This window comes from Lagopus leucura, unplaced genomic scaffold (assembly GCF_019238085.1).
Source record: "Lagopus leucura isolate 7727_CA_CO unplaced genomic scaffold, USGS_WTPT01 Super-Scaffold_100019, whole genome shotgun sequence".
NCBI classification, from domain to species: Eukaryota; Metazoa; Chordata; class Aves; order Galliformes; family Phasianidae; genus Lagopus; species Lagopus leucura.
In genome coordinates this window covers 155,117-180,751 of record NW_024962273.1, presented here as the reverse complement: position 1 = coordinate 180,751, position 25,635 = coordinate 155,117, and the positions used below count along the sequence as shown (strand labels likewise).

General features: G+C 39.0%; 2 protein-coding genes across 19 annotated transcripts in view; both read right to left on the bottom strand.

The window, feature by feature from the left end:
- Positions 1–10,080, bottom strand: part of WDSUB1 (WD repeat, sterile alpha motif and U-box domain containing 1) — a 28,161-nt gene extending 18,081 nt beyond the window's left edge. The window contains exons 1-9 of one of the 4 annotated variants that reach the window (XM_042877950.1): positions 9,582–9,961; positions 8,466–8,585; positions 7,044–7,449; positions 6,193–6,377; positions 4,702–4,794; positions 3,269–3,362; positions 2,161–2,194; positions 525–565; positions 335–441 (exon numbers count right to left, since the gene is read on the bottom strand). In XM_042877950.1, coding sequence (XP_042733884.1) covers positions 335–441; positions 525–565; positions 2,161–2,194; positions 3,269–3,362; positions 4,702–4,794; positions 6,193–6,377; positions 7,044–7,441 — 952 coding nt within the window. In that variant the 5' untranslated portion in view covers positions 7,442–7,449; positions 8,466–8,585; positions 9,582–9,961. Of the gene's footprint in view, positions 1–334; positions 442–524; positions 566–2,160; positions 2,195–3,268; positions 3,363–4,701; positions 4,795–6,192; positions 6,378–7,043; positions 8,586–9,581; positions 9,962–10,020 lie in introns of those variants that run through there. The other 3 variants (XM_042877951.1, XM_042877947.1, XM_042877948.1) reach the window with 3 other exon arrangements.
- Positions 10,081–13,099: 3,019 nt separating this feature from the next.
- BAZ2B (bromodomain adjacent to zinc finger domain 2B) overlaps positions 13,100–25,635 on the bottom strand; it is a 100,565-nt gene continuing 88,029 nt past the window's right edge. For 8 of the 15 annotated variants that reach the window (XM_042877690.1, XM_042877693.1, XM_042877696.1 and 5 more), the window contains 10 exons: positions 22,806–23,473; positions 21,999–22,275; positions 21,686–21,841; positions 21,084–21,244; positions 19,996–20,306; positions 19,478–19,613; positions 18,749–18,895; positions 15,683–15,942; positions 14,849–14,992; positions 13,100–14,253 (listed from right to left, as the gene is read on the bottom strand). In XM_042877690.1, the coding sequence (XP_042733624.1) occupies positions 14,100–14,253; positions 14,849–14,992; positions 15,683–15,942; positions 18,749–18,895; positions 19,478–19,613; positions 19,996–20,306; positions 21,084–21,244; positions 21,686–21,841; positions 21,999–22,275; positions 22,806–23,473 (2,414 nt within the window). In that variant the 3' untranslated portion in view covers positions 13,100–14,099. Of the gene's footprint in view, positions 14,254–14,848; positions 14,993–15,682; positions 15,943–18,748; positions 18,896–19,477; positions 19,614–19,995; positions 20,473–21,083; positions 21,245–21,685; positions 21,842–21,998; positions 22,276–22,805; positions 23,474–25,635 lie in introns of those variants that run through there. The other 7 variants (XM_042877700.1, XM_042877702.1, XM_042877703.1 and 4 more) reach the window with 4 other exon arrangements.

The following is a 25,635-nucleotide window of genomic DNA, read 5'->3' as shown; positions in this document are numbered from 1 at the left end:
TGAACAAAGATCCATTTATTTTTACTCCACATACTTAAGGTACTCCTTAAGTTTTTCCTTCTGCAGTGACTGGCCAGTTGTATTTCTTGCTGACAATTATGTTTTCAATTAGCATATTTTCTTTTTAAATTACTGCCAAATATACATCTTTGAAAAGTCTTTCAGTGCTCTGGGAATTAACACTCGCATCCTAAATGCTACACAGAAAGTAAGAAATGGAAAACACCAGAAAAGAAAGAAAGATAATATTCTTCTAATCTTTAAGTTGTTTGTTGTTTGATAACAGAGAACGCCTGTTGCATAACAAAAGGCTAAAAATACTTCAAACACTGACCTGCACAGGGATGCTTACTGTCCAGCTGCCATAGGTGCACAGCTTTATCCATTGAACCCGTGGCAAGTAAGAGACTGCGTGGTGCAAAGGCACAAGCTGTGACATACCTACAGACGTGGAAATTGACATGGCATTGAATGGATTTCTTTTATTTATTAATAGTAAGGTATCTATCATACTGAATTCATACCTGGTATGCTGAGACAAAGTATGAAGGATATTGCCAGTATTCTGTAAAAAAAAAAGAACATTTGTGACTTTATTTCAAGAATGAAACACATTCACTCATCTGTGCACATACTTTCAAACGTAAGGAATACTATTTCTTCTTTGAATATGACAGAAGTCACCTTCAGAGTAGGCATATGACCTTGCCTAAGCCAATGGGCAGCAAAGTCAGATATGCATCTTGGCTTTCCTATGTGAGGTTCTCTATTCAGCCCACTGGCAGAAGGCTCCCCTTCACTGTAATAATAGTAGAAATATCAGCTGAATTAATTGTACCCGTATTGGCTGATTGTTCCTGTGGATAACAGCATTTCTTCTACAAATCCAGGATTGAAAATGACCTGAAACAATAACTGAAATTCAAGCAGACTTTGTACTACAACCTTTAATAATTTACTGGGGATTACATCAGAGGTTTGTGTATTTCTATACTGGATGCTACTAAAAACAAATCCCCGAATTTCCAGTTTTAACATATGATTTGGGAGACTTTCCTCATGACTAAAGGTAGCATTTCTTTGACAGGCACAGACAGAACTAAAAGATGAAGAGCAAAGTTATTCCAAGACAGTAATTCATAGTTTTCTTCTACTACTGGGCATGAGGAAAGCATCCTATTTTAGGCCAAAATGTCTCTCTCCCATGAAGATTTATTGTCTTAACCTCGCTCAGCCTTAAAAACGGCAAAAGAACTTCTAGAAAATTTATTGCACCTTGTGTTAAAAATCTCAGGCTAAAAATCTGACCAACAGCACTAAGAGACAGTGATGCTGCAGCTGCCTGCAGTTTCGTTCCCTTGATGTGCCATTCCTCCCGGGGATCTAAGCATCGAACTACTGATACAACTGGGCCCAAACTGTGAAGGCATCAGGTTAGCCATTTTGATGAAAAACATGCAACCTTCACTGAAAATCTGTATCAGTACAGCAGCACATGCAGAAAAGCTTAGAATTTGTTCATCTGTCATTTTCAGCAAAATCATTATTCTGAATATGATAAAGCTGTAAAGGTAAATACCACTGTTAGGTGAACCCCAAAGAATATAATAACAGTATTACACAAAACACCTAAAGAGGATGCTTTTGAAGAAAGGTCATCGTATGTAATGTAATTTTTGTCTTGAATTATTTATTATGCTTCCATTTAATTATTTAATACGCTTCTAATTAAATAATATGCTGTATATACAATTACTAAAGGATTTCTGTGATCACTGTCCCTCCTTTTACACCAATGCATACCATTGCTTTTGCTGTGAATGCTAGGATAAAATTTAAGATTAGCAAAACTCCTTCTACTTCAGTAAGAACATGCAAGCGTAGGATTCACTCAATGATACTGTCCTGCAGAGCAGCATAAAGAAATCAAATAACAAAACACTCAAATAAATGTCAATTAAGAATGAGAGAGATTGACTGGTTCTCAGGAGATATTTTACCTCAAGTTACACTTATTGAAGATTAAAAAATAAAAATAGGGGGTTTCATAGTTCTTATTTCATAATGTATTCTTTATCTTGACAGGATATTGCAGAAGTGCTAATAAAGACAGCAGCCAAATGAGTTATCATGAATAACCTTACTATACACCATACTTACAGTCTCATATATTATGACATACTTGTCCACAGACCTTTAAAAAAAAAACCACACATTGGCATTAAAATTATCCATAGAGGAATAAGGAATCAAACTATTTCTAATTAAAGCAGGAGGCAGAAAAAAAAAGGAAAAAAAAAAACGAAAAAAAAAAACCCCACAAAAATCCCAGCTTTCCCACAAGTAAAATGAACAAACAGAACTCTCAACAGAACTCAGCGTATCAGTGCTTTATGGAAAGCAAAGCTCCATGCATTTCTAGCTTAAGACAACGATACTCTTTATCATGTTGTATCATTATGTATCTACAGCACTTTTAAAACAATGTATAAAATCCCAAATTCTGCACTTCCATAATTCCTGATGCAGAGGGAGGTTTCATGCAAACTGGCCCCCAGTTCCACGGCTCCCCACAAGGTACAAATTGGTCTTTGCAAGAAGTATCTGTAATGTAGATATTTCTATGCACTATGCACAGAATCTGGCTATCCATTAACACTCTCAGCACTTCTACTGATTTCCAAAATCTTCTCATTTGCAAAGCAAACTAAAGGAAGCATTGCATTTCAATTAAAACTAAATGAAGGCCACATAAATGTCCAAAAAGAAACCCACCCAGAAATGATGTTCTTTACTACTTCTTAAGTTCTTTACAGAGCGGTGAGGTGCTGGAACAGCTGCCCAGAGAGGCTGTGATGCCCCGTCCATCCCTGGAGGTGTTCAAGGCCAGGTTGGATGGGGCCCTGGGCAGCCTGGGCTGCTGTGAAATGGGGAGGTTGGTGGCCCTGCTGTGGTGGGGGGTTGGAGCTTCATCATCCTTGAGGTCCCTTCCTACCCAACCATTCTGTGATTCTGTGATTCTGTGATGAATCTCATTGCAATACACAGAGAACAGAGCTTGCAAAATCCTAGATTTCAAACTCAATCCCCACCAGACACAAACAAAATGGAAAAACAATTCGCTGTTTCTGGAGGGCAGAGAGAACTATTCTGCAATTAAGGAAATATACTTTGAACTCTGCAACTCATTTAAACGTTCTGTTTCACAATACTTAAGTGTGGACAGGATTGCCATCTGAAATTTCAACAAGTATCAGATACTGCTTACCCTGAGACTAACATCTGCCCATCATAAGAAAATGCACAAGCCAGAACTGGGGCAGAATGTCCACTCAACGTGCATTTATATCTTAATTCACAACCTAAAAATACAAAAAGTAAATTATAGCAAATTGGATATATCTGATGAGGTACTAAGACAACATGGTTTTAGGGGCATAAAGCTGCCTCAAATACCTGACTCTGTGACATACTGTATAGAAAAAGGGACAAAGGATCACAGAGATAACATAATTTTAACTTCCGTGACCTCTTCACTTTGTATCAGCATCTGTCTAACAATATGTTAGATAATTGGGTATCTGAACGTTCCATATTCATTCTTACAGGCTTCTAAAATTCCCTGCTGATGATTCTGGCCACATGCCCTGTCTCTACATAGCAGTCACACACTGTCACGGTTTTAAGATTTTTGTTATTGGTGTTCCACACCATAACATGTAGAGCCCTGGGAGTTAAAGAGTTAATGCTGCAGTTCTGTGGATGATCCATATTTCCAGGTACCTGATTCTCAGAAGAGAGGAACAACTACACTTCCCAGAAGACTTCCACTGTTCTGTTTCCATTTTCCATTCAGAGGGAAAGATAAAACTGTCCACAAGACACAAGAGGTCCCCCCTTCTGTTCCTGCCCTCTCTGCGGTGTGAGCTCCCCAGCCACCTGCCTTCAGCATCAGTGAGGCCTTCGGTTTTGGACACTCTCATTTTATTTATTAGCCTCAGTTCCAATTAAATTGTATTCTATTGTATCATATTGTGTTATCTCGCATTCTGATATCATACTTAGTAAACGAGTTTTGTTTCCCTTAGCTCATTGCCACTGCTGTGTTTTTAGGCCCACCTCCCACCTCTCTGCCTTCTCCCTCTTCCACCTTCCCCCTCTCCAGGGCTCTGCGGGTCCCCCTGCCCCGTCAGTCACAGATCCAGGCCTCACTGACCCATAAACCATCGACACAGATCACACTGCAGTTGTAGCACAGCCACACTGTTTTGATTCCTCCAGTTCTTGCTCAAAAGGCCAAAATTACTGAAAGATGAAAGAAGACCCCTCCCTGGCCTAGCAGATCGAGAGGTTTCAAACTATCCGTGTGCCCAAAGGCCAAGACAGAAATAATACTCGTTACCAGAAGATGAAAATGATAATTAAAAGCAAACATTTATCATAATATTGAGAGGACTAGGGGAATTTTTTAAAATCTTTACTACTACTGTTAAACAGATCACTAAACAAAAAGCTACAGAGCCCAGTCTCACAAAACACAGCATGCCTCAGCTGCTTTCCAGCAAAACAATTAAAAGAACACTTCCAATTTGTGGTTAGTTTGGCTGCAAATCCATGACAGCAGTATAAATTTGATCTTAGATGTAAACTGTCACTAAAGAGTTAAAACACTTAAATATGAAGAAGCATCACCATACACACCTAAGGAGTCTGCAAACAAAATAAACCAGACTTTGATCTTATTATCTTGACCACAAGATGCCATCTGGAAGTATCCGGACGCATGGTCACCACCTGATAAAATTAAAAATATTAATGGGAAATTGATAAGCACAAAAACTAACAGCGTGTCAGTAAATTACATCACCACTCCTTCAGTACAATTTGGTAAATCTCCTTAATCTCAGAACTTTAAAAAGCATTGATAGAAAGAATTGCAGAAGTTCTAAAAATATCTGCAAGCAAGGACTGTTTATTACCATCATGTGATTTCCAGAACAAGTAGATGGTGCCCACAATTGCACAACTATGCTCATACTTGAAGTTCTTTGGACGATAAGAGTTTGATTCTTCTATCTGCCAAGAGTGGTGATATTGCCTTCTAACCACAGAACATGGTTATTTCCCCACTGTAAATGGTTATTTCCATTTCTTCAATAGTTTAAATTTTTAAATCATTCAAATCATTAAATCATCTCAAATTTTTAAATCATTTACACATGTTCAAAATTTGCAAATATGAAAAACTACTTTATTTCTACAGTTACAGTTAAGCATCTTATCAAATTACCCCCAAGGTTTCATCTCTTGTTTTTCTGTATTTTCACTTTCATCTGGTTACTGCAGTAACATTCTCATACACAGAGCTGTTTGCAGTTCACAGGAGCCCTCAGAGCTGCTGTCTGCTGTGGCAGATCTTAGAATTTGCCACCAATCTGCCAAATATCAAAGTGCCTCCTTCTCCTAGGATTCTGTGTAAGTTCTGGGTCTTACCAAGAGATGAGCAGCATGCCTTAGCTATTATGGTGTAAAAACACTTTTCTTGGCAAATCAGCCAGAATGAGAATTCTTTCACAGCACAAAAGATTTGGACATTTTACATGCTACCAACTCGTTAATGGGCATCACAGTGTTGTACATACCAAGCTCCTCAGAAGGGGAACACACTGTTTTCCATTAACGTTCACTAAATCTTTTAGCAAAAGCTGCTTTTACTATTACATCTTAGCAGGACTTGTGAGATTGAGGGCTCACCTCTCCCCAGAACTGCACCAAGTCTGGTGAGGGAAAACAGTCTACCTGCTCACTCATCACAGCTGAAGCATTCTGCTTATGTTTATAGTTCTTTGCACTGCTTTAATCCACTTCTCTTCCTTGGGGAAGCAGAGGAAGAAAGAGGTAAGTGGAAATGGTAATCAAGCACTACACCTTCTGACATTGCTCTTAGACCCCGGAGATAGGCCTCACAGATGCTGCCCAAACACATTCCAAAACCCTGGCAGCATAATTAGCTACTTCAAGCATCATCGACCTCTCCACTACTATTACTTAAGAGTATTCAGAATATGGAGAAATTTCAGCTCTTCCCCAAAAGAATACGAAAATAAGAGCTTGAGAGAAATGAAATGACTTTTTTTTTTCTTCCTTTCTTTTTTTTCCCATGTTCCTCCCCTGAAGAGTCAAGTAACTAACCAGAAACTGGATGTGAAGAAATATCACAGCAGGTAACGCCAAGATCGTGTGCTTTTTCATTACACAGACATCTCATTTTATCATCCCAAATAGTCAAATCACCGCATGATGATCCAGTGACAAAGAAATTTCCACACGGAGAAAAAGCACACGCCACCAAAGAACCATCTTTAACATTCCCAGATCTGAAAAATAAGAGTGTATGATAACTGGCTTTAGAAGTAATGTTGTGAAGAGTTGATCTCTCAAATGCAATCTGATAGAATATCCAAATCATACTAAGTTCTGTATTTTGGAACTTGGTAACAGAGGGCAGAGAAACTGTGCAATTGCAGTGAGATGCAAAACAAAAGCACACGTAGGATCCAGGACCTGCTCCTCCTTGAGGAAAAACATGAGGTGACACCCCATGGTAAAAGCATTTAAGTTGAGTGATAAGTTCCAAACTAAAGATACTTGCTAGGACTTACAGTTTGGAAGACAGAACACTGCTAAAATTCTACGGCAGGATACATTTTGAAAATAAAACAAACAAACAAAAAAAATCAGTAAAAACTGTTATCTGTATTTTAACTAAGTCAATACTTAAACACAAGATTTAGATGAGAGTTAAAATAATCGAGCTTCTTAAGTATGCACTGCTTAATGTTAAAGAAAAACAAAAACTCAGCACTTCTCCTCTTAATGACCTTTTGATAGTCCGAACTCTATTCCATTCTTTTTGTCACATAAACCAGAAGTGTAAGGTCTGCAAGCCTGTACACAGTACTGCATACCAGCAGAGCAGCACTTGTAACAGATTATATTTCCATAATAGTAAATAAGGCTGTGAAAAGGCATTTGGCACTCACCTGTACATTTTCATTGAGTGCATGTTCCAAAGAACAACACTTCCATCAGCTGCACCTGACACCAGGTAAGAGGACTCAGGAGAAAAGCGGCAGACTCTGACTGGGCTGCCAGTGGGCTGCTCCAGCACTGCCAGCATCCGACCATCACGAGCGTCCCAAACGATGGTAGTGCCATCCGTGGAACACGAAGCTAAAGTGTGTCCTGATGGAGAGAAGCAGCAGCAGTGGACAGCGTATGCATGACCTTTCAAAGGTGAGTATGGGAGCTCACTGAAGTCATTTAAAGAGTAAACACGAATTGATTTGTCCAAGGAACAAGTAGCCAAGCACGATGATGAGAAGGCACAGCAGTTGACATCATCACTATGATCTGTTAAAGTGCGAATTAATGTCGCCATTTAATCCACTTCCAAAACAAACAAACAAACAAACAAAAGAACTTGAAGTTAAAACAGTTGGACATGTCTCCTAATTCATAAATGAGGCGCACACAGTGCCTTACTAAGATACATTCTCCTGGAAGAAATAACTGATTTGCAGAGGTTAATTTTTCACTTACGTACTGTTTTATCCTCAAACTAAAGCAGATCACATGTACAACATGCAAATGAGGAGGTTTTGACTCTGTTATAGTAAAATATATTTTAACTTTTATTTAAGTTAACTTGCCAGTTTGCAACGCAGCACTGAAGCTCACATAAAAACTGTTTGATTTTAGGGCAATGGCAACATACTTTGTTCCAGTACTTTCATTTATGCTAATAAGTTTGCTGTTCAAATTTGTTCTCAATTGCTCCTACACAAAACATAATGCAGTACATGGGCACTGTAGAATCTAGTCACCAAGCTAGCATCTTATAAAGCACTTGCTACATATAAAACAAATATCTCTTCCTACATGTGATTAGGATTCAGTGTCAAAACATTACTTCGGGTTGCACCATGGATATAACAATATTTTTAATTTTAATTATGTGGGGAAAAACAAAAGTTTTCCTAACAAGCTAGCACAAAGTAGCTGTTAGGTATCTTTGTATTTGTTTTCAAGCCATTCTCTCTTTAACTGGATGTGCCATGCATGCACTTCAAAACCACCTGCATTAACAGTTTTGTGAAAGCAGCAGAACCCTGTCCCATATCCCTATAAAGCTGGCACCAGTACAGATACGTGTACAAAAAAACTGCTAAATGAATGCTAGATCTCCAAGTGGGAGCAGAGCAGACCACAAAGTATGCTGGGGGGGAAACAGAAATCACCAAAACCTACAGTTGAGCTTTACTTCCAAAAACTAACATCTACTCTGAATTAATGGGTATGGGAAACAGGCAAGAACAAAGACTATACTGAGACTCAAATGTGAGAAAAAGCACTGCCCCTTCCTTTTTATTGCATTCCCTGCTCTTGTTAAACCAAGCAATTACCTGCACCACCACAGGTCAGGTTGTACTTTGTCTTCCTGAAACGATCTGGTTAGGTGCCAAAGTGTCAGACACAGTCGGATGGAGGACAAGGCAAGTTATTTCCCTTGTGATCTCCAAATTCTAGAAGGAAAATTTACATCTTCATAAACAAAGATTTACAATTCTTTGTAAGAGTAGATAACAGCAGGACAAGGGAAAATGGTTTTAAGTTGAGGGGGGGAAAATTTAGGTTGGCTATCAAGGGAACTTCTTTACTATGAGTGGTTAGGTGCTGAAAGAGCTGCCCAGGGAGGCTGTGGATGCCCCGTCCCTGGTTAGCCAGGTTGGATGGGGCCCTGGGCAGCCTGGTCTGGAATTAAATGGGGAGGTTGGTGGCTCTGCCTGTTGAGGGGGGGATGGGGTGGAGCTTCATGATCCTTGAGGTCCTTCCAACTCGAGCCATTCTGAGATTCCATGTAGGGAAAGAGGAAATGCGCAAAAGGAAGAAGCAAGGAACCAGGGAGATACAGAGTGGGGAAAGAGACACGCAGAAGGGAAGTTGAGCTATAGTGTAGGGCTAAGGCAGGAACAGAGCTGCTCAGAGTATTGCAGAAGGCTCACAAAGGCTAAAAAAACATGACAGACAGCATCATGTGGTAGTTGGAGAAAACTTCAGTTGGGTATGAGCTCCTAGTATGGCCAAGAAACTCTACCATTTTTATCTTCCACGTTCCTTAATGCTTATATACCACACAGTTGTGTACTACTGTAAACCAAATACTGCAAAGCGAGTAATGCATTTAAGTCAAAGGCGGAGATGAGAATTTGAACTGCTCATGAAACTGCATTTGCTTCTGCAACAGGGGAGCTCCATGAGTATTCTCCAGGTACTAAGGCAGCGGGACTATGAGCCTCACAGACATCAGCAGCATCAGACAAGTGCGCCATATGGCTGAGATCAGGGAAATTCCCACAAAATACATGCCAGCCAGTTCCCCCACGCTACAATCATGATCCAGGGAAACAGGAAGAGCGGAGACAAAAGGAAGCGCCTATAATTCCATGTTATCCTGGTAGGCAAAAGCTGCTGCGCTACTTTGGTGGAGCCAACATCAAAATCAGTGCACTATTACTTACATGCTTCGTCTGGACAATCCGAAGGCCAGAGGCCAGCACAAACAAGGAAGCACCTTCACATACGTGCACGGATACGTGCCTGTATACGTGGAGATACACAAGTGCAAAGTGCACGCAGGTACACACACGTACACTTACACATACACACATCTAAGGGCAAAGCAACCGCTCTCCTGAGCAGCAAACAGCGCGCTGCTTGTTACGGTCCGATCCTTAATACCGCCTGCTGTAACATCAGGACCCTCCCAATTTTACGTCGATTCTCTTTAAAACTGTCGGACAAAGGCTTCAACAGGCCCGCGCTGCCTCCCCCAGCAGCGTCCCCTTTAACCCTCAACCCGGCGCACGGCTGCACGGAAAGCTCCGGCACTCCGGGGCACGACCCGCCCCTCCGGTACGCCGCCCCCCGCGTCGCAGCAGGGCCCGGGCCGCCACTCACTTCGATCTCCGGCGACCGACCCGGGGCGGCGCTCACGAGGCCGCACGGCGCTCCGCCCCGCGGCCCTTCCGCCAGCCGTCCAACTCGGAGGCCGCGGGGACGACGGGAACGGACCGTACGAGAGCGGCACCGCGAGCCCTGGCTTCGGCTCCCCCGCCTCTGTGAAATAAAAGATGCAATAAGTGGCGGGAGGACGCCGGCGGCCGCGCACCACCCTCACGGGAGCACTCGCAGCCGGCCCCGCGCACGCGCTCTCGCCCGCTCCGCCCGGCCTTCCCCTCAGGGAGCGACGCGAGCGGCGGCGTTTTTGCCCCATGTCGTCTGCGCGTTTCCCAGACGCGTCCTCGTTTTCAGACGTAACGGCCGAGAGTCACGTCACACCGCCCTCATCTAACGCGGAGCGTGTTTGACGCCGGGCTGGCGGCAGGGAGGCGGGCCGAACCGGGGCAGGCGCTTCCCGCCTCACACAGAGAAGTTCGCGCCCCCGCTCACCCGCTAAGCTGCCCCGTTCACGGACGGCTTTACGAGCGGCGCTCCGGCGGGACCGGCAGGCCGCGGCACGGAGCTGCGCTGAGCGCCCCGCCCTGCGCGCCTACCCCGGGCCGCTTCCGCCCGGCCGCCGCGCCGCCCCGCTGAGAGCGGCGGCCGTCAAGCAAACGCGGGCTGGTTGGTTTGTCGGCTGTCGGCCGCGCTGAAGGGCAGCGGCTCGTCACGAACGCCGCAGTCTACTTAAGCGGGCCCGTATTTCACAGCTGGGAAAGCAGAACCAACTCACGGCGCCGAACTGCGGCTACTCATTTCTACTAACCGTGGTCACTTCGGGCAGTGCAGGCGGCGGGAATTTGTGTAATTAAAGATAACGTTATCTTGAGTGTACGTACCGACTATAAAAAAAAATGGATTACAGGGGAGAGCTGTAGAAAAGTCACAAAGTCGAATAGCCTAACTGGTTTGTTCCAGATTTCAGCCTTTAGTCCTCAGTTTGCAGGCACGTTGTGGTAAATCTAGAGCATCTAGGGACAATTTGATGTGCACTGAGCAAACTACATCCTCTAGGTCACAAATTCAGCATTTTATATAACATTACTGTTCTTGGGATTTCTGTGCTTAAGCTCAGATAACCAAAACTGTCATTATGAAATTACATAATTACATAAAAAGATGTAAGGTTCAGACCTTTTTTTAAAGACACCTTTTGTCAGAAACAACTTCTAATTTCCAGCTGCCCTTGTGTCATCTAATGTGTTTGAAAGAGATACCAAAGAGACAAAACAGAATGCAACGTGATAAACAGAGAACTCCTCACTGACCACCACAAATACTATTTTTAAAGTTTTAAAGTTTGTCAGTGAACTCCACAAATTAAGATCAGCTTACCTTGTTCAGAAAGGAAGTAAGCACATTGGTCTCTTCCTCTAAGAAAACAGAGATGGAAACACTAAGAGGAAAGGTTAGCAATTAAGAAAAACTGAAGACACTTCTCCAGCAGCTAAGTAAATGTCAGCTCTTTTCTACAAAGTGTACTTACATTTCAGGCTCACTTTTCAAGTATAATAATTTCTGTAAATTTAATTTTATTGGAATTGGAACAAAATCACTCCACCAGTGAGCAAAGCAATACACTGGTAACGCACCAACGTTAAGAGAGGTGAAGCACGTCCCACTATCACAGCACTAAGTTCTGGTTAACGATACCAGCTGCACAGCTAATCAGGAGACAGGCTGAGAAACGCAGCTGTGTGCATAAGTCGGTGTTAATACTGTTCCAACTCCTCAGACAACTCAGATCTACTATGGGGGATAAGTACAGAATCTGAGAAGAACAGAAACAATCATCTTCCATCAAAGTCATGCGTTTGCCAATGATCTAAGCATTTCAAAACACACAAGCCTACTGTTCTATGTTCAAAACACGGATTACTCTTCATATCTATGGAACATACCAGCAAAGCTTTTTACAGAAGCATTCAGAAACACTATGAAGAAGTTAAAAGCTATTAAGCAGTCAGTGGAGCTAATGTTAGAATGTCTGACACCCACACGATTCTTTTACTGTAGCTTATGCCAGTTCTTCTGGCAAGACTTCAAGTAACGTTCAACAAGGTGTTCTGCAGAGGCCAACAGAACATACAAAAAATTGTTAAGAAACTGGCACTTAATGTTATCAGTCAGCAGAAGGAGGGAATGTAATGGCAAGGGGGTATATAAAACAAGACTCAAACATGGCATTCCAAATAAATCTATTTTCTTCAGTCAGGGCAATGGTTACGACTCATGCCCTCCTACAGGCAAAAAAAAAAAAAAAAAAAGCTAATAAAACCAAACCAAAACATACATGGTCATTAGTTTTTAAGAAATATTACTACAGTATGTATTAACACTACGACAGTAACTGCTGTTGTAATGTTAATACAAGTACTGGGAAGCAAAGTGGCTGCACCTCTAAAGCCTTAACCGATGTTATCCGCACTTATTCAGGAAGGCAGCAAAAGTGCTCCTCTGACTGCTTGGCAATTGCTTGGAGGTACCACTACAAAGGCCAGGAGAACTAGATGCATCGTAAGAACTGAAGTGCAAGACTCAAAATATATTATTGGAAATATTCCTGTACACAAGAGCTCAAATATTAAAATTGCCAAGAAAATCTGTTTTGCAAAACAATCTTTTATTGTATCCGTGCCACACACACTAGTGAAAAATAACACTCCTAAAAAAAAAGAAAAAGAATGCTACCTTTCCACAACATTTCTTTTAAATAAAGCTTCAAGTACTCTTACATTAGTAAAAAAAAAAAACCAAAAAACAAAAACAAACAAACAAAAAAACCCAAAATAAAAAACAAACCCCCAACCCCTACCTCTATCTGCCCCAACAGGCCACCACAACACACAGTAGATAAAACACAGTGGTTACAAATGTCTTTTTTTTTGTCTGTTTTTGTTGCTTTTTTTGTTTGTTTGTTTGTTTTTGTTTTGTTTTTGTTGTTTTTTTGTTGGTTTTTTTTGTTTTGTTTTGTTTTGTTATTTCTGTGGCAAATGGGGGAAAATGCTTCTATGAAAAAATACTGAGTGTGCTAGGAAATTGTCACAATTTTATTCCACGTGGATACAAATGATTATACTTGAAATTGAGGCTGTGGTGGCTTGAAATTATGTAACAAAATAGAAAAATGGAAAACTAATATCCCCTACACCCTGTTTTTAAAGGCAGGCACTACCAAGATTAAGGAGACTCCACAGTGTTGGTAGAGGATAATTACTGTACAAGCCATATAGCTATAATTACCTTAAGACTAAAATAAAATGCTACTGTCCTCCTAAGGCATAAACAATAATATCTGCAAACGATATGTACACATCATACATATTTAAAACAAGACTTAATATAAACAATAATGAACAGTATATACAAGTCTCAATTTTTCTTCACTGTCTTGAAATACAATTTAACTACACAAGTGATGCAGCAACATATATATAAATGTACTTGTAACTCTACAGTAAAGTTTATTTTTAGTGCTTTTACAGCACATCAGTGTAAACAGTTTTACTTGGCTTTGTTTTACATTTTAAAACATTCCTTGTTGTATGTTCAAGATTTAAAGCAATTTTCTAATTCTTCCTTTTCACAGAAAACGAAGATTCTGGATGCTGTATAATCATAAATAATTCATAAAATTAAATACATTCACTAAAAAATAAACTACAAAGTAAAAAAATGAAAAATAGATATTTATTGGAAGGGAAAAAGAACCATTTTCCCGAGTAGAGCTCTGGTGGTTGAATATTCAGTGCGTTTTGATATATTTTAAATTGCTATTGCACTATAACACCCCTTTCTTTGAAATTCTTTGGGTGTGCTTCCCTGTTCTACCTAAATTAGTTTGTTAAAACATACAAACCAAGAACCAAGGGGCCATGGTTGCTGTAGGAGTGAAGCCTTTAGAACTAATATCACTTTTTTGTGATACTTCTAAGGAAGAAGAACAGTCATCAGTTATGTAGGAGCCTTGCACTTTCATGTTCACATTGCTGGTCTTATCAGTCCTCATTTAAGGGGAAAAATGAGTTCTGGTAACTTCAGCTCAATTTGAAAATCTCTGTCCATTTCTTTTCAAAATACTTCCTCATGTTGTGGCCAGCCCTGCCTATGTCAGAATCATCTTCATTAAAGGTTTCACAGTTGTCAAAAACAAGCCTGACATCTAGCGAAAATGCTTCAACGTTAGGGTACCTGAAAAAAAGAAAAAGGTGAATCATTTCTGGAACAGTTAAAGGGGAAAAAGAACACAACAAGGAACTCTGCTAGCATCAGTGAATCTACAACCAGTTACAGAACACGCAACGAATGTTCAATGAATAAATTGAATTTATCTAATTTTAGTATGTTCAGGAAAACAAACCCTAGAACAAGCAAATTCTTCTTCATTACTGTTTTTGTTACTTTCCAAAAAATAACATTAAGATAAAATTTCAAGACTGAACTGGGCAACTTTTTAATTTATTAGCTTGCCTTTTCGCTTCAACAGTTTTCTAGCTAAAATACTATTGGTATTTTCCACTTATTCATTCTTTCTTGGTCTCAAGTCCTTTCAAAGGGAGCGCTGAGTGTAGCCGCATTTACCCAGAAAATGAACAACCAGGTACGTAAAGGGCTGCCTGGATTAATCCCATTCCTTTGTCTTTACTCTTTTTCTTATCCTGAAATAGTGTTCCAGTACACAAAGGAACTATTAAAAAGAAATGCAGTACTATTCTCAAGTCTCAGTTCTCAGTAAGCACACGTGGAGCACTGAAATCTCGGGGCAAGTAACATTAAGTTTACTTACTGTCCGCTGGTTAGCTTGTCTCTGATGGTGGAAAAGTCCATAGGCTTTTTGATAACTTTCTTATAACCGGGAACAAGTTTCAAGTTTACAGGAAGTAAGAAAGGCCAAGCATCCTCATGAGTTTCCAATTCTGAGAGAATCATGCTGAATAAAATAAGGATTTAAATAAGAAATGTTAAACTTTGCATAATCAGAAAAGCTGTTCACTGTTCCATAAATTCATCGCATACTGTGAACCTTTTCACCCTAGAAAAGGAAAGCACTTACATAATCTGTGCCCTCTTTCAGAGGGGCAGAAAACAGCCTCAATAAAGAGAGAAAACTGACTATTCAGAGTAGCACTTAGTTCTCTCCAAAGATACTTACGCAAGATGAGGTTCAAAGTACTGAAGTTGCACAAATATTTCATCATAAATGATGTGCAAGCTAATAAAACAGTTACTGATAACTAGCTTTCCAAAAACCACAAAGACACTCCAGAAGATGACGGTTTCCTATTACCATCTCTGTAATGCAACAACTACACTTCAGAAAGCCATCAATACCACAGCTCTCAGGGTTTCTCCTACTCTTGGAAGGGCATGGAGGAGTACATGTCACATACCACACTGTGACTGAGTACCTTCCTTCCATTGCCAAACAAGGCAATTACTCCCTGAAAGCACACAAAATCTTTTACAGCCACAGTCAAATCACCACGACCCATGTGGAGATGCATAACAGAGAAGAGGGCTCTTGTTCCCCAAACACTGTTATGTTTAATGAGGCACTATCTGCTTGTACAACACACGCCAAAGTTTAGAATCAGTTGCTTTACAAGAAGGTAGTTTGTACCTGCATACAGCCAGGTCCTTGGAATCATCTCTTTTAGGTTTCTTTACAGCAATGAAATTTTCTTGCTTTCCTTGGCTTACAGAAACACTGTCATCCATCTTCCTTTTCTTAGGGTCTGTTTTTCCTCTTTTTAACGAGGTGCTAGTAGTTGCAGAGTCTTCATCTTCTGTATCTCCTGGTAATTTCCTGCCTCTCTTTTGTTCATTACTTTTTTTTCCTTTTATTTGAAGTTTTTTTAATTTTAGAGATTGACCACTTGCCTGAAAATAAAAAGGAATAAGCAAGAACCAAGAAATTACAGAGATCTGTTACTACAGATAGACAGCAGTGAAGATCAAACAGTCACCAATAAAAACTATAACACGTCAGCAATTAGTCACTTTTTGCTCTTCTGTAAAGGTAAGGCTGCAGAAATCCCTGTGACTAGTGGTTTAGGTTCCCAACTCGTGACAGTGTAAAAGCACCTGACCTTCAGGCTGGTATGACAATACCTGCCAGCAAATCAGGATGGCCTAGTTTTAGGTACAGTACACATAGGTCACTCTGAAAGTGATGCCTCCTATCTATTTCCTTGGAAACCGTAACAGTTTCTAAGAGCACAACAGCACTGTTTGATAGAGGAAATTCACAGCTACACAGCACCATTTTTCAGCACAGTCACCACCATCTCTATGCATTTTTGCCAGCAATTAACAACAGCCTGCATGCTGTGCTCATAAAAATATGCACCAGCTGGGTGACTGCTGTCGCCATTGCTGAAATCCGCTACCAACTGCCTCACTGTGCTGACATCCACTGCCTGCTCTTCACAAACACTCAAGGTCGATGCATGTCAATGGGTGCCACTATTTCTGCATGAAGGTATTCAATTCCGTATCTTTGCTTCACACTCATTTCCATGTCAGACACCATTTTGTCAGACAGCCCCATGTGGCCAACTACTGCACGGTGATGAAGTGTGATGGAATACTGGCAGGAAGTGTCAACTTCTACTACCATAACACCAACATCCGCCTTGATGTCATGGCACAACATCATAAACTAGGAGGCATTATTGCTGGAGCAACCCTTCTATTTGTCCATTCTCAAAAGACTGGTTTAACCACGACTGGAATTCTGCATCCATTTACAAGCAACTGTATTATTTGCGAGATACAGAGAAGAGCTTTTAAAAAAGTCAAGACAATGAAGGGATCAACTGATGTAAATAAAAGCTACATATGAAAGACATAAAGAGCCTAAACACAAAACAAATACAATAAAACCTAGGAGTATAAAACCACAGCAATGGTACAACCTGGAAATAAGGATTATTATTGAATCAAATAGAAAAATATTTACAGACAATAAGGTGAAACTAAGAAATAATGCATTTAAGATGTAGACAATCGGAGTCATGGTTATTAACATCATCATAAGACGACAGTACTTGAAGATGTCACTCAAATCATTAGAACATAATGTCAAACACACAATTCTATTGAAAAGACCCACCTACACTTCTGATTAGAAGTTACTTAATTTCTTGAATTTTATAAATGACTTTCCTAAGCATTTTGGATCTGACTGTAGCTAGTGTGACAAGAAGTGTGGTCAGTTTGCAATTTGTTTGTCATCTGATTTGTAAAGTGGAAAATGTACGCTGTGTATAGATCTAGTTTTGCTTAATACTGAACACACCAGAATGTTTTGGAAGTAGCTGTACTCAATTTAAGCCATTCAGTATCACATCTATATTCTTTGTCCAAGAGAAACATTAGAGAAACAACCAAGTGTATCAGTTTGCAAAGGAAAAAAAGAGTGCTGCTGATTATCGTCCAACTGAATAAAAATACAATGTCAACCAACGAGAACAAATCATTTTTGAATATCTAAGGTCTATTAGGAAATAGGCCTAAGGATAAATAAGGAAATATTCTCTACTGTCTGGAAAACGGCAGGTGGTTTGGCAGCCTTATTTTACACAAGAAAAAGATCCAAGTTGAAATTAATTAGGACAACACAGTTGCTATCTTGCCGTAAAACTGTTTTTCTGTTTAACAGAATTTTTAATCACTACTCAACATATATTGAAATTCAGATAGAATTATACTTTGGATTTCTTATACCTTCAAATTTCCAACTTCCAGCCAAATCTGCGACAAAAGAAATGCCTCAGAAAAACGTTATTCTGTCACACTAGAAATACAATTCATTTAAAGGAAAACAGGAGAAAAAAATAAATCCAGAAGCAACAGGGAAAGTCACAGCATGATGGGATAACTTCTATCCCTATAACAAGGTAAGGTGTAATGATTTCTTGATAACTACAGGAAAAGGTTAAAGCCTGAGTTTACCTCTACTATACAGTGAATTCCAAACAGTGACCTTGCACTTTCCTTATTACTTTGTTAAAGATGCACCCAAAAAGGATCACATTGACAATATATGAGAAACGTACAACACTGAGTACTGCAGTTGAAAGTTACAGTATTCACAAATGAAAAATCGTATTAATTTTAGGACCACATAGAGACTAGAAAAAACGTGGATATCTAATAATATTTCCTGTTTTGAGTCATTTAGATAGAACTATCCCATTGTTCTCTTTAGACTATTTTTATTTGAGGAAAAAAAATACTTAAAGACTCTCTCAAATACATTGTGCTGTATCAAAAATGTAAAACTAATCTATGCTGTAGAAAAAGACAGTGATTTACTATGTATTTTTTTCTGATTTTTGTTTTCAAACAAGACATTGTCCATCAACTCTTAACAATGAAGCTCTAAAGACAAATACTGAGAAGTATTACAAAATGAAGAAAAAGCTATGATGTTGAATCAGCAAGAAAATTATGGATATATTTACATTAAAAATTAAAGTTGAAGACAAACTTCTACTGCCAATGAAATCCAAGTTAAATAAAACGATTCATCTCATACAATTTAATTGCCACCCAACATAAAACATACAAATCATACATATATTTTTTTAATTAAAAAAAAAAAAAATGTACTGACAGACATAGCATTCTAGCATCCACGAGAAGAGCACTGTGTGTCACTCTGACTTACGGATAGCATTACCTTTGCTATGCAGGCAGGACAAAACCAGTCACCATCCGGTATGGTCGTGATCTTGGGTCTGTGGCAGTAGGTATGACAGCCTTTATCGCAACCGTCACAAAGCAGCAGCAGTTCCTCATTATCTCCCTTTCGACATATTTGGCAGTACTATAACACATGAAAAATGGACTCAGTTCAATTTGTAAGCTTTGAAGCATGAGAATGGTACCTAAATTACAGTTCCCTTTCAAACAATTCACTCCGAATTTTTTTTTTCGCTTTACGTCAGAGCCCAGCAATAATAAGGAATACAAAAGCACGTGAGGAGCTAATGGCTACATGGGAACAAAATGAAGTCCTGAACTGGGATATGAGATGCTGAATCACCATACAGCTTATGTCACAGAGGAGATAAGAAATACTCCACTAAATACAGTACCTTCTGCCAGATGAAGCCATAAGTTACTATTTATTGATATGTTGATTATAAGGAGTAATTACTATCTCATATAGAGCAAACAATTACGAGGGCATTTCATCTTAAAATTTTCGTGATACTGGATTTGGCAAGGGAATAATCTTTTCCAGTATATTTATACTCATCTGTGCACAATGTACAGTTAATATTTTTATAGGCAGTAATAAAAAATATATTATAAATCATGTTTGCTTAAAACACCTAAAGTGTGAAAACAGGATATAGCAAAACTAGCTCAGGTACAGTATTTTTTCTTAATAAAAAACACTTACAACTTTCATAATAGATTTTTCCCACGCTATCGATTTCTGTAACTGCTGAATGCACAGAGCTACCTGTGCAGCACTTCGTGCTTCTGACAACGCCTTTCTCCATACCCTTAGCCCTGGAGCAATATCCTCGTCAGTTCTGCATTGAAATACAGAGAAATTAGGCAGGTCACATCCGCGTTGGCTGATATTTGAACGTGAAACAAGCATTATCACACTGAAAGCCAAGCAATGACAAAACGTACACAGCCAATAAGGATAAGGTATAAGCAACTAAATTTGATGTAGTGCACAGACTGTGGCTACGAGCCTCAAAGCTTAGTCACATCCAGTTAAATGTAAGATAACTTTGCATTATCAACGAACGTAACAAAAAATATCTTTATGAAGCACCATGCAGAATAACATGATCCATATGGATCACAGACATACAAGAAAGTACATAGATAACAAGCAATAGAAAATAGGCTCCAATTAGCAAAGAAGCACAATAATTTTTCAAGTTAATCTCAAAAACCTACCCGTCACCATCACCACTAATGGATGGTGCAGGAGCAGGGACAGTAACTGTGCCCACATTATCCAGTTTGATCTGAATGGTGGTACTTAAGGGGCTCTTCAGATACCTTCGCTCTATGTTCCGCTCCAAGTCAGCAAGCCTGGTTACAGCTATATCTAGAGGGTTGTCACTCTTCCGCTCTAGAGAGCTGGTACTGCCTTCTCCGCCTCCAGCACTATCTCCATCGTGCTTCTTGTGCAATCTAACAATTGACTTATGTTCATGATATACCAAGTCTTCTCTTTCTGATGCAGGTTCAGGACACAGCCAGCCCTATGTTAATAGAAAGGTTTGTGCATTTATTGGTTGCTATTTAACTTAGTGTTTGAATAGAGGAACTGTTCTACAGAATCAGAACAAATAACTGAAGTGCTGTTTCCAGTACATCTTGGTAACGTGTAATCCATCTGTAGAGACATTTTCCAAAATCTCCAGAGAACTAAAACAATCAATCAAAAATATATAAGCATTACCAGACTTTCTGAAGTGAGTTTTCTGCAACATTCTGCATTCTTATTTTGGAGTATCCTATTTTATCAGTGAAAACATCAGAATGGGTCTGTTTCATTGTCTCAGAAGACAGTACCAAGTGGTCACAGAGAAATGACATCTACTCGTAGAACATACTACATCTGGAATAGTACATCCATACTTGAAACAAACATACTTAGTTTGGTATCACTACTCAGTTACTGGCAGAACCCAAACCAGGCAGAAAAGTAGCAAACCCCACTAAAATTAAGTCATCTACATGAAATGAAATCTGGGCATTCGTGAAAGGTTAACAAAATGTGTATGATTCTGCACCCTGTCAAAGAACTCCTCAGGAGTCGCTATTCTGATCGCCTTTAGCTCAAGTTACAACTGAAGGAAATATCTGAAACAGATATCCATGATGGTGCTGCAGTGGATTTGTTTTATCTGCTGAAAATTACAGATGAATGAGAAGGCACTTACCAACAGCAAAAGGACTGCTACTATCTACTTTACATTCTTCCCACTTCAGCAACATTATTTTAAAAGAGAAATTTTACTAAAAGTTAGTTTTACCTTAACTTGCAAACTAGCTGATGCAACTCTCCTCTCTAGATCTTCCACCTGCTGAAGAATAGCAAGGTCCACCTCCATTGCTTGTTCTTCTACTGACCAGTTTTCCACAACATCTCGAGTTACCTGGTTATCTTCATTTTCATTGATATCAATAATTGCAACTGCATTTGAGAATCATATTTCGTTAAATTATTATAACTTCTCCAAGTAAATTCAAGCTGTTTTACCTGTCAGTCCAATTAAATGCTGAAGAATTGTTAAGGAAGTGTACGGCTCTTAAGATATCCAATACGACCACCAAATTCTGTAAGATTTCAAGCTCGCAATTTAAAGGCAAGGGAAAGGGAAGACTGAGCTATACTGTTACAGAAACAGAAAATGCTTGAAAAGTTATCGACGCTTAAACCAATAGAGAATTTATATTAAAGAAGGTTTTTCCAACACTAACTTCCCAGAATAAGGCTGGTAAAAAGGCAACTATGTGACCTTTTACTTTTTTCAGGCTACTATGACCACCTCTGTATCCAAGCACATCCTGGAGAGATCTCAGTCAGCATTACTGCACTCCGATACCACATGTAACATAATTACCGATTACCTACCATCCTTATTTTTGACGCAGGCCAGAGTGATATAGTCCATGTGTTTCTGAATTTGTTTTTGTAAGGCCTTTTCTCTTATTCCCCTGAGATGCAGCACTTTATGCAAAGACTTTAGGTCGTCAGGATCAGTAATCCTCCACCACCCGTACTGCATTTCTAAAGCAAGACAAACACACAAATACTTAAAAGGTGTTTTTCACATGATTACAATCAGATTAGAGAAATTCAATAGGGAAATTAGAAAAAATAAACTGTAACAGCATAGCAGCACTAGAAATTATCCAGGCAGCTCCAGCTGACAGCCCATTCTTACCTTCTGGTATTGGCTTTGGGTTTGGGTGATCGACTGGCTTGGCCACTTCCACTGCTGTACAGGTGGCAGAAGCTATTTTCTCAGTCTGCAGTGCTGGTGATTCACTTTTACTTGCAGGAACACTAGATGTCAAGAATGAGTTACTGTTCCCTTCTGGTAATCCCAAGCCCGATCCAATAGTAGGTAAAGGAGATGAAAATTGAACATTTGAAGTAAGAACTCCTGTAGGCCATCCACAAAACTGAAGTCCCATGACAGGTAGTCCAGGCTTCATCTGCTACAGGAGAAAACATTTTTAACACTATCACAGCTGGTATTGTTCAGTACTACCAAGAAACCAGAGTTATCATTAGGATGTTAATTTTCAAGCAGCAATCAAAACTAAATGGGCACCTTTACTTGCTCAGTATTTCAGGCCGTTCAGGAAACAGTCATATAACAGCAATGCAGTAGTTCCTATTAGAAACTGTGATTGCTTAAGGAACAGTATCATTTGTGGGCAGAGTCAAATTTCTGAAACCTGTTTTTCAATACAATAGCCAAACACCTGAAAGCAAAATCTGATTACTAAAATAAATATACAAAACATCAGACGTTGGTTTATCTTTTTTTTTTTTTTTTTAAATAAAAAAATTCTAATATTATCTTTTTTACATGGAACTACTATCAATGTTTAGAAACAGGAAGGAATAAAATAAATGAAAACATGATTACATGATACCACGCCTGTGAAGCAATCTGGCTCAAAATAAATTCTGCCAAATAAGCACAGTAAATTAATACTATTTAAAACAATTATTTACTTACCTGCAGTGGTGGCAATGCAAAAGGACTTAATCCCATTGGACTCTGTGCAGAGGTTGAGCCCAGAAGAGGTGACGGAACAGGTGAAGGTGATTTTGATGGTGGATGTGACTGAGGAGTAAGTGAAGTTGCAGTAGCTGGTGTATCTACGTGGGTAACTGACATGTCATCACAGGGTACTCTTGGCAAAAGGCTGAACCATTGTCTGTTCTTCTCACTAAGAGGCTTTAACAACTGGTCACTTGGAATTAATGGAGAACTATAAAACTTTCCTGTCCCGCTTGCAACAGGACTGAAAAGATTATTAGAATCGGACTTCTCACTGCTGCTTTGTGATACACTGGGTTGAAGGCTGCACAGAGAGTTTTGGGAGGTATTTTGATAAGATGGAGTGCATCCATTTGCTGCACCACCATTAGGTTTTTGGGGTGTAACATCAGACTCAGGTGGCATTTTTGCAACCTCTAACAGTTTGCTTAGTTTTGAAAATGACCCAGGCTTTTGTAAAAACAAATTAGTGCTGTCCTTTTCTTTCAGGTCTTCCTTTTGCTCACAGTGAGTTGTATTTAAACAGCTTATTTTTTCTTCTGAGATCTCAAATACCTCTTCTTTTATATGCACGCTTTCTACATTTTTAAACTTCTCTTTTTCTTTTGCAATTTCTTCTAGACCTAAAGAAGTACAAAAACCATAGATGAAACAAAACAGACCAACTAATTTAATCATTTTTATCATCTCAGATGAGCAACAACTTTTTTTCTGCCTCCTTCCATATTAAATTTATTTTATATAAACAAAATTACTTCTCACTTTCCACAACAAAGCAAATATAAAAGCACACACAGATTCTCTAACATCTGGAGGAAAAATAACATCAGTGTAGTCAACAAAGCTGTAGTATTCTTCCTTAAGATATATTAGTGTCTGCAACAGTTTGCCAGCAAAAGATCTTTGAAATATGTATTTTTGGTGGCTTTCTTCTTGTCAGACTCAATTTGCTTTATCCAGCCATCCATACACTTACATCACCTGGGTACAATGGAGCCTTCAAGTTCATTTTTGCAAGAGGCCGTTTTATTAAGCTGACAGCCAGCTACTAAAACAAGTACCATCATTCCTATTATGAAATCAAATATTCTCAAAATATTGAAGCACAACATTAAACATTTTACCCCTTTAGATCAAAATCATTACCAACTAAAACTGTGAAGTGTAATGTCAACATTCTTGACAGTTTCAAAGTTTGAAGAACTACCCAGTATGACAGACAGCCTACACACAGAAAAACAGGCAGATCACAGAATCACAGAATTGATGCAATCACAGTGCAGTCAGAAGTCGGCAACAAATGCCAGTTTCTGGAAATATTCAAGGTGAAGAAGACATTTTAAATGCACAGGAAAACCATTTTTTTCTGTTTTCTTTCCTCTTCTAGCCTTTCTTAACCATCTCTCTTCTATTAATGTTTCAGCTTCAGACTAAGAAACTTTCTTTTTTGAAGAACAGAAAAAAGAATAAGGGCAAGGAGCTAGAGAATTCAACACTAACTTTTAAACTTATTTTCATCAGAAAAAACAACCAAATAAGCAATGATCTTGCTTATGGTTAACGGCCAAAATATCCATAAAATTTGCCTGTTCATTCTAGGAAATTGTAATTCCTATGAAGACAAGTAGTTAAAGAAAATAATACTTCCTCTAATTAATACTTGAAAATACTTGCAGTATACATCAAGGTACAAACAACCTGAATACTAGCATAATCAAAAGAACTATGCAAGAGAAAAGGGTATATTTTTTCTTTTTAACTGGCACTTGTCTCATGTTTCAAGTGTTTAGATAAAAGGAATTAGGAGTGGAGAAAGTACAGAAAGTGTGAAATGGAAAGCAAAGACACGGAAGGACGAGGGAGTAGTTCAGAAATTCAGAATATGTGCATTCGAGGGGACTGAACTAAAAAAAATAAAGATATGCACTACAGTTCTTGGCTAAAGATTTTGTGCTTTTTCCAAACTACAGTAAGACAGGCAGTTGCACTTCAGTGCTTTTCTTCATGTAGGACTGCTGAAGCACTTGTGGCTTTATTTCATTAGAATATAATAAAATAGGTGGACAACAGGAATGCAAGTGGTACAGTATCTGGTAGGTTACCTTTTGTACCCAATCAATCATGGGTAAAAACAGGTCCAATAAAATTATGCAGAGACATAGAACTATTTCTTTATGCTACTCATTAAAAAAAAAAAAAAGACAACTTGAAGATTAGGATTAGGTTTAGGATAAGTTGTGTGGCTCATGTGGAGTCTAAAAGAGGACTCAAAATCGTGGACGCCGTAATTTTTAATTCGGTAGTTTAATTAGCAGTTTTAATTAAGTACATTTCCAGAATGATGCAGTACCCTTGAGATCCTGCATTTCTCATGCGCATTGGAGTTGTTGGGGTTTGTTTTTTTTATTATTGCTGGGGAAAAAGTTGAACCGTGGGCTTATGCTTCATCTGTATCAGAATTTGAAAAGATTTTTCCATGATCAAAAAATAAAAACTGCTCGAATTTATCAATTGTAATATGCAGAAAAAGATCTGGTAATAGCGGAATTTCTGCATCTATCCAATTGAAAATGTGAGAAGATTCAATTAAGCATGGTATACTTGTGTAAAGAACAGAAAATTACATTCAAATATTTAAATGAAGTAAGTTTAATACTTACTAGTTTAGAAGAGATGTGAGAAATAAAGGTACGAAGCTGTATTGGTGATTTAAGTCTTTAATACTTCTCAGTGTGAAAAACAATTTTCACATTTATTTTATCAGACCATTGTGGTTTTTGTGGTT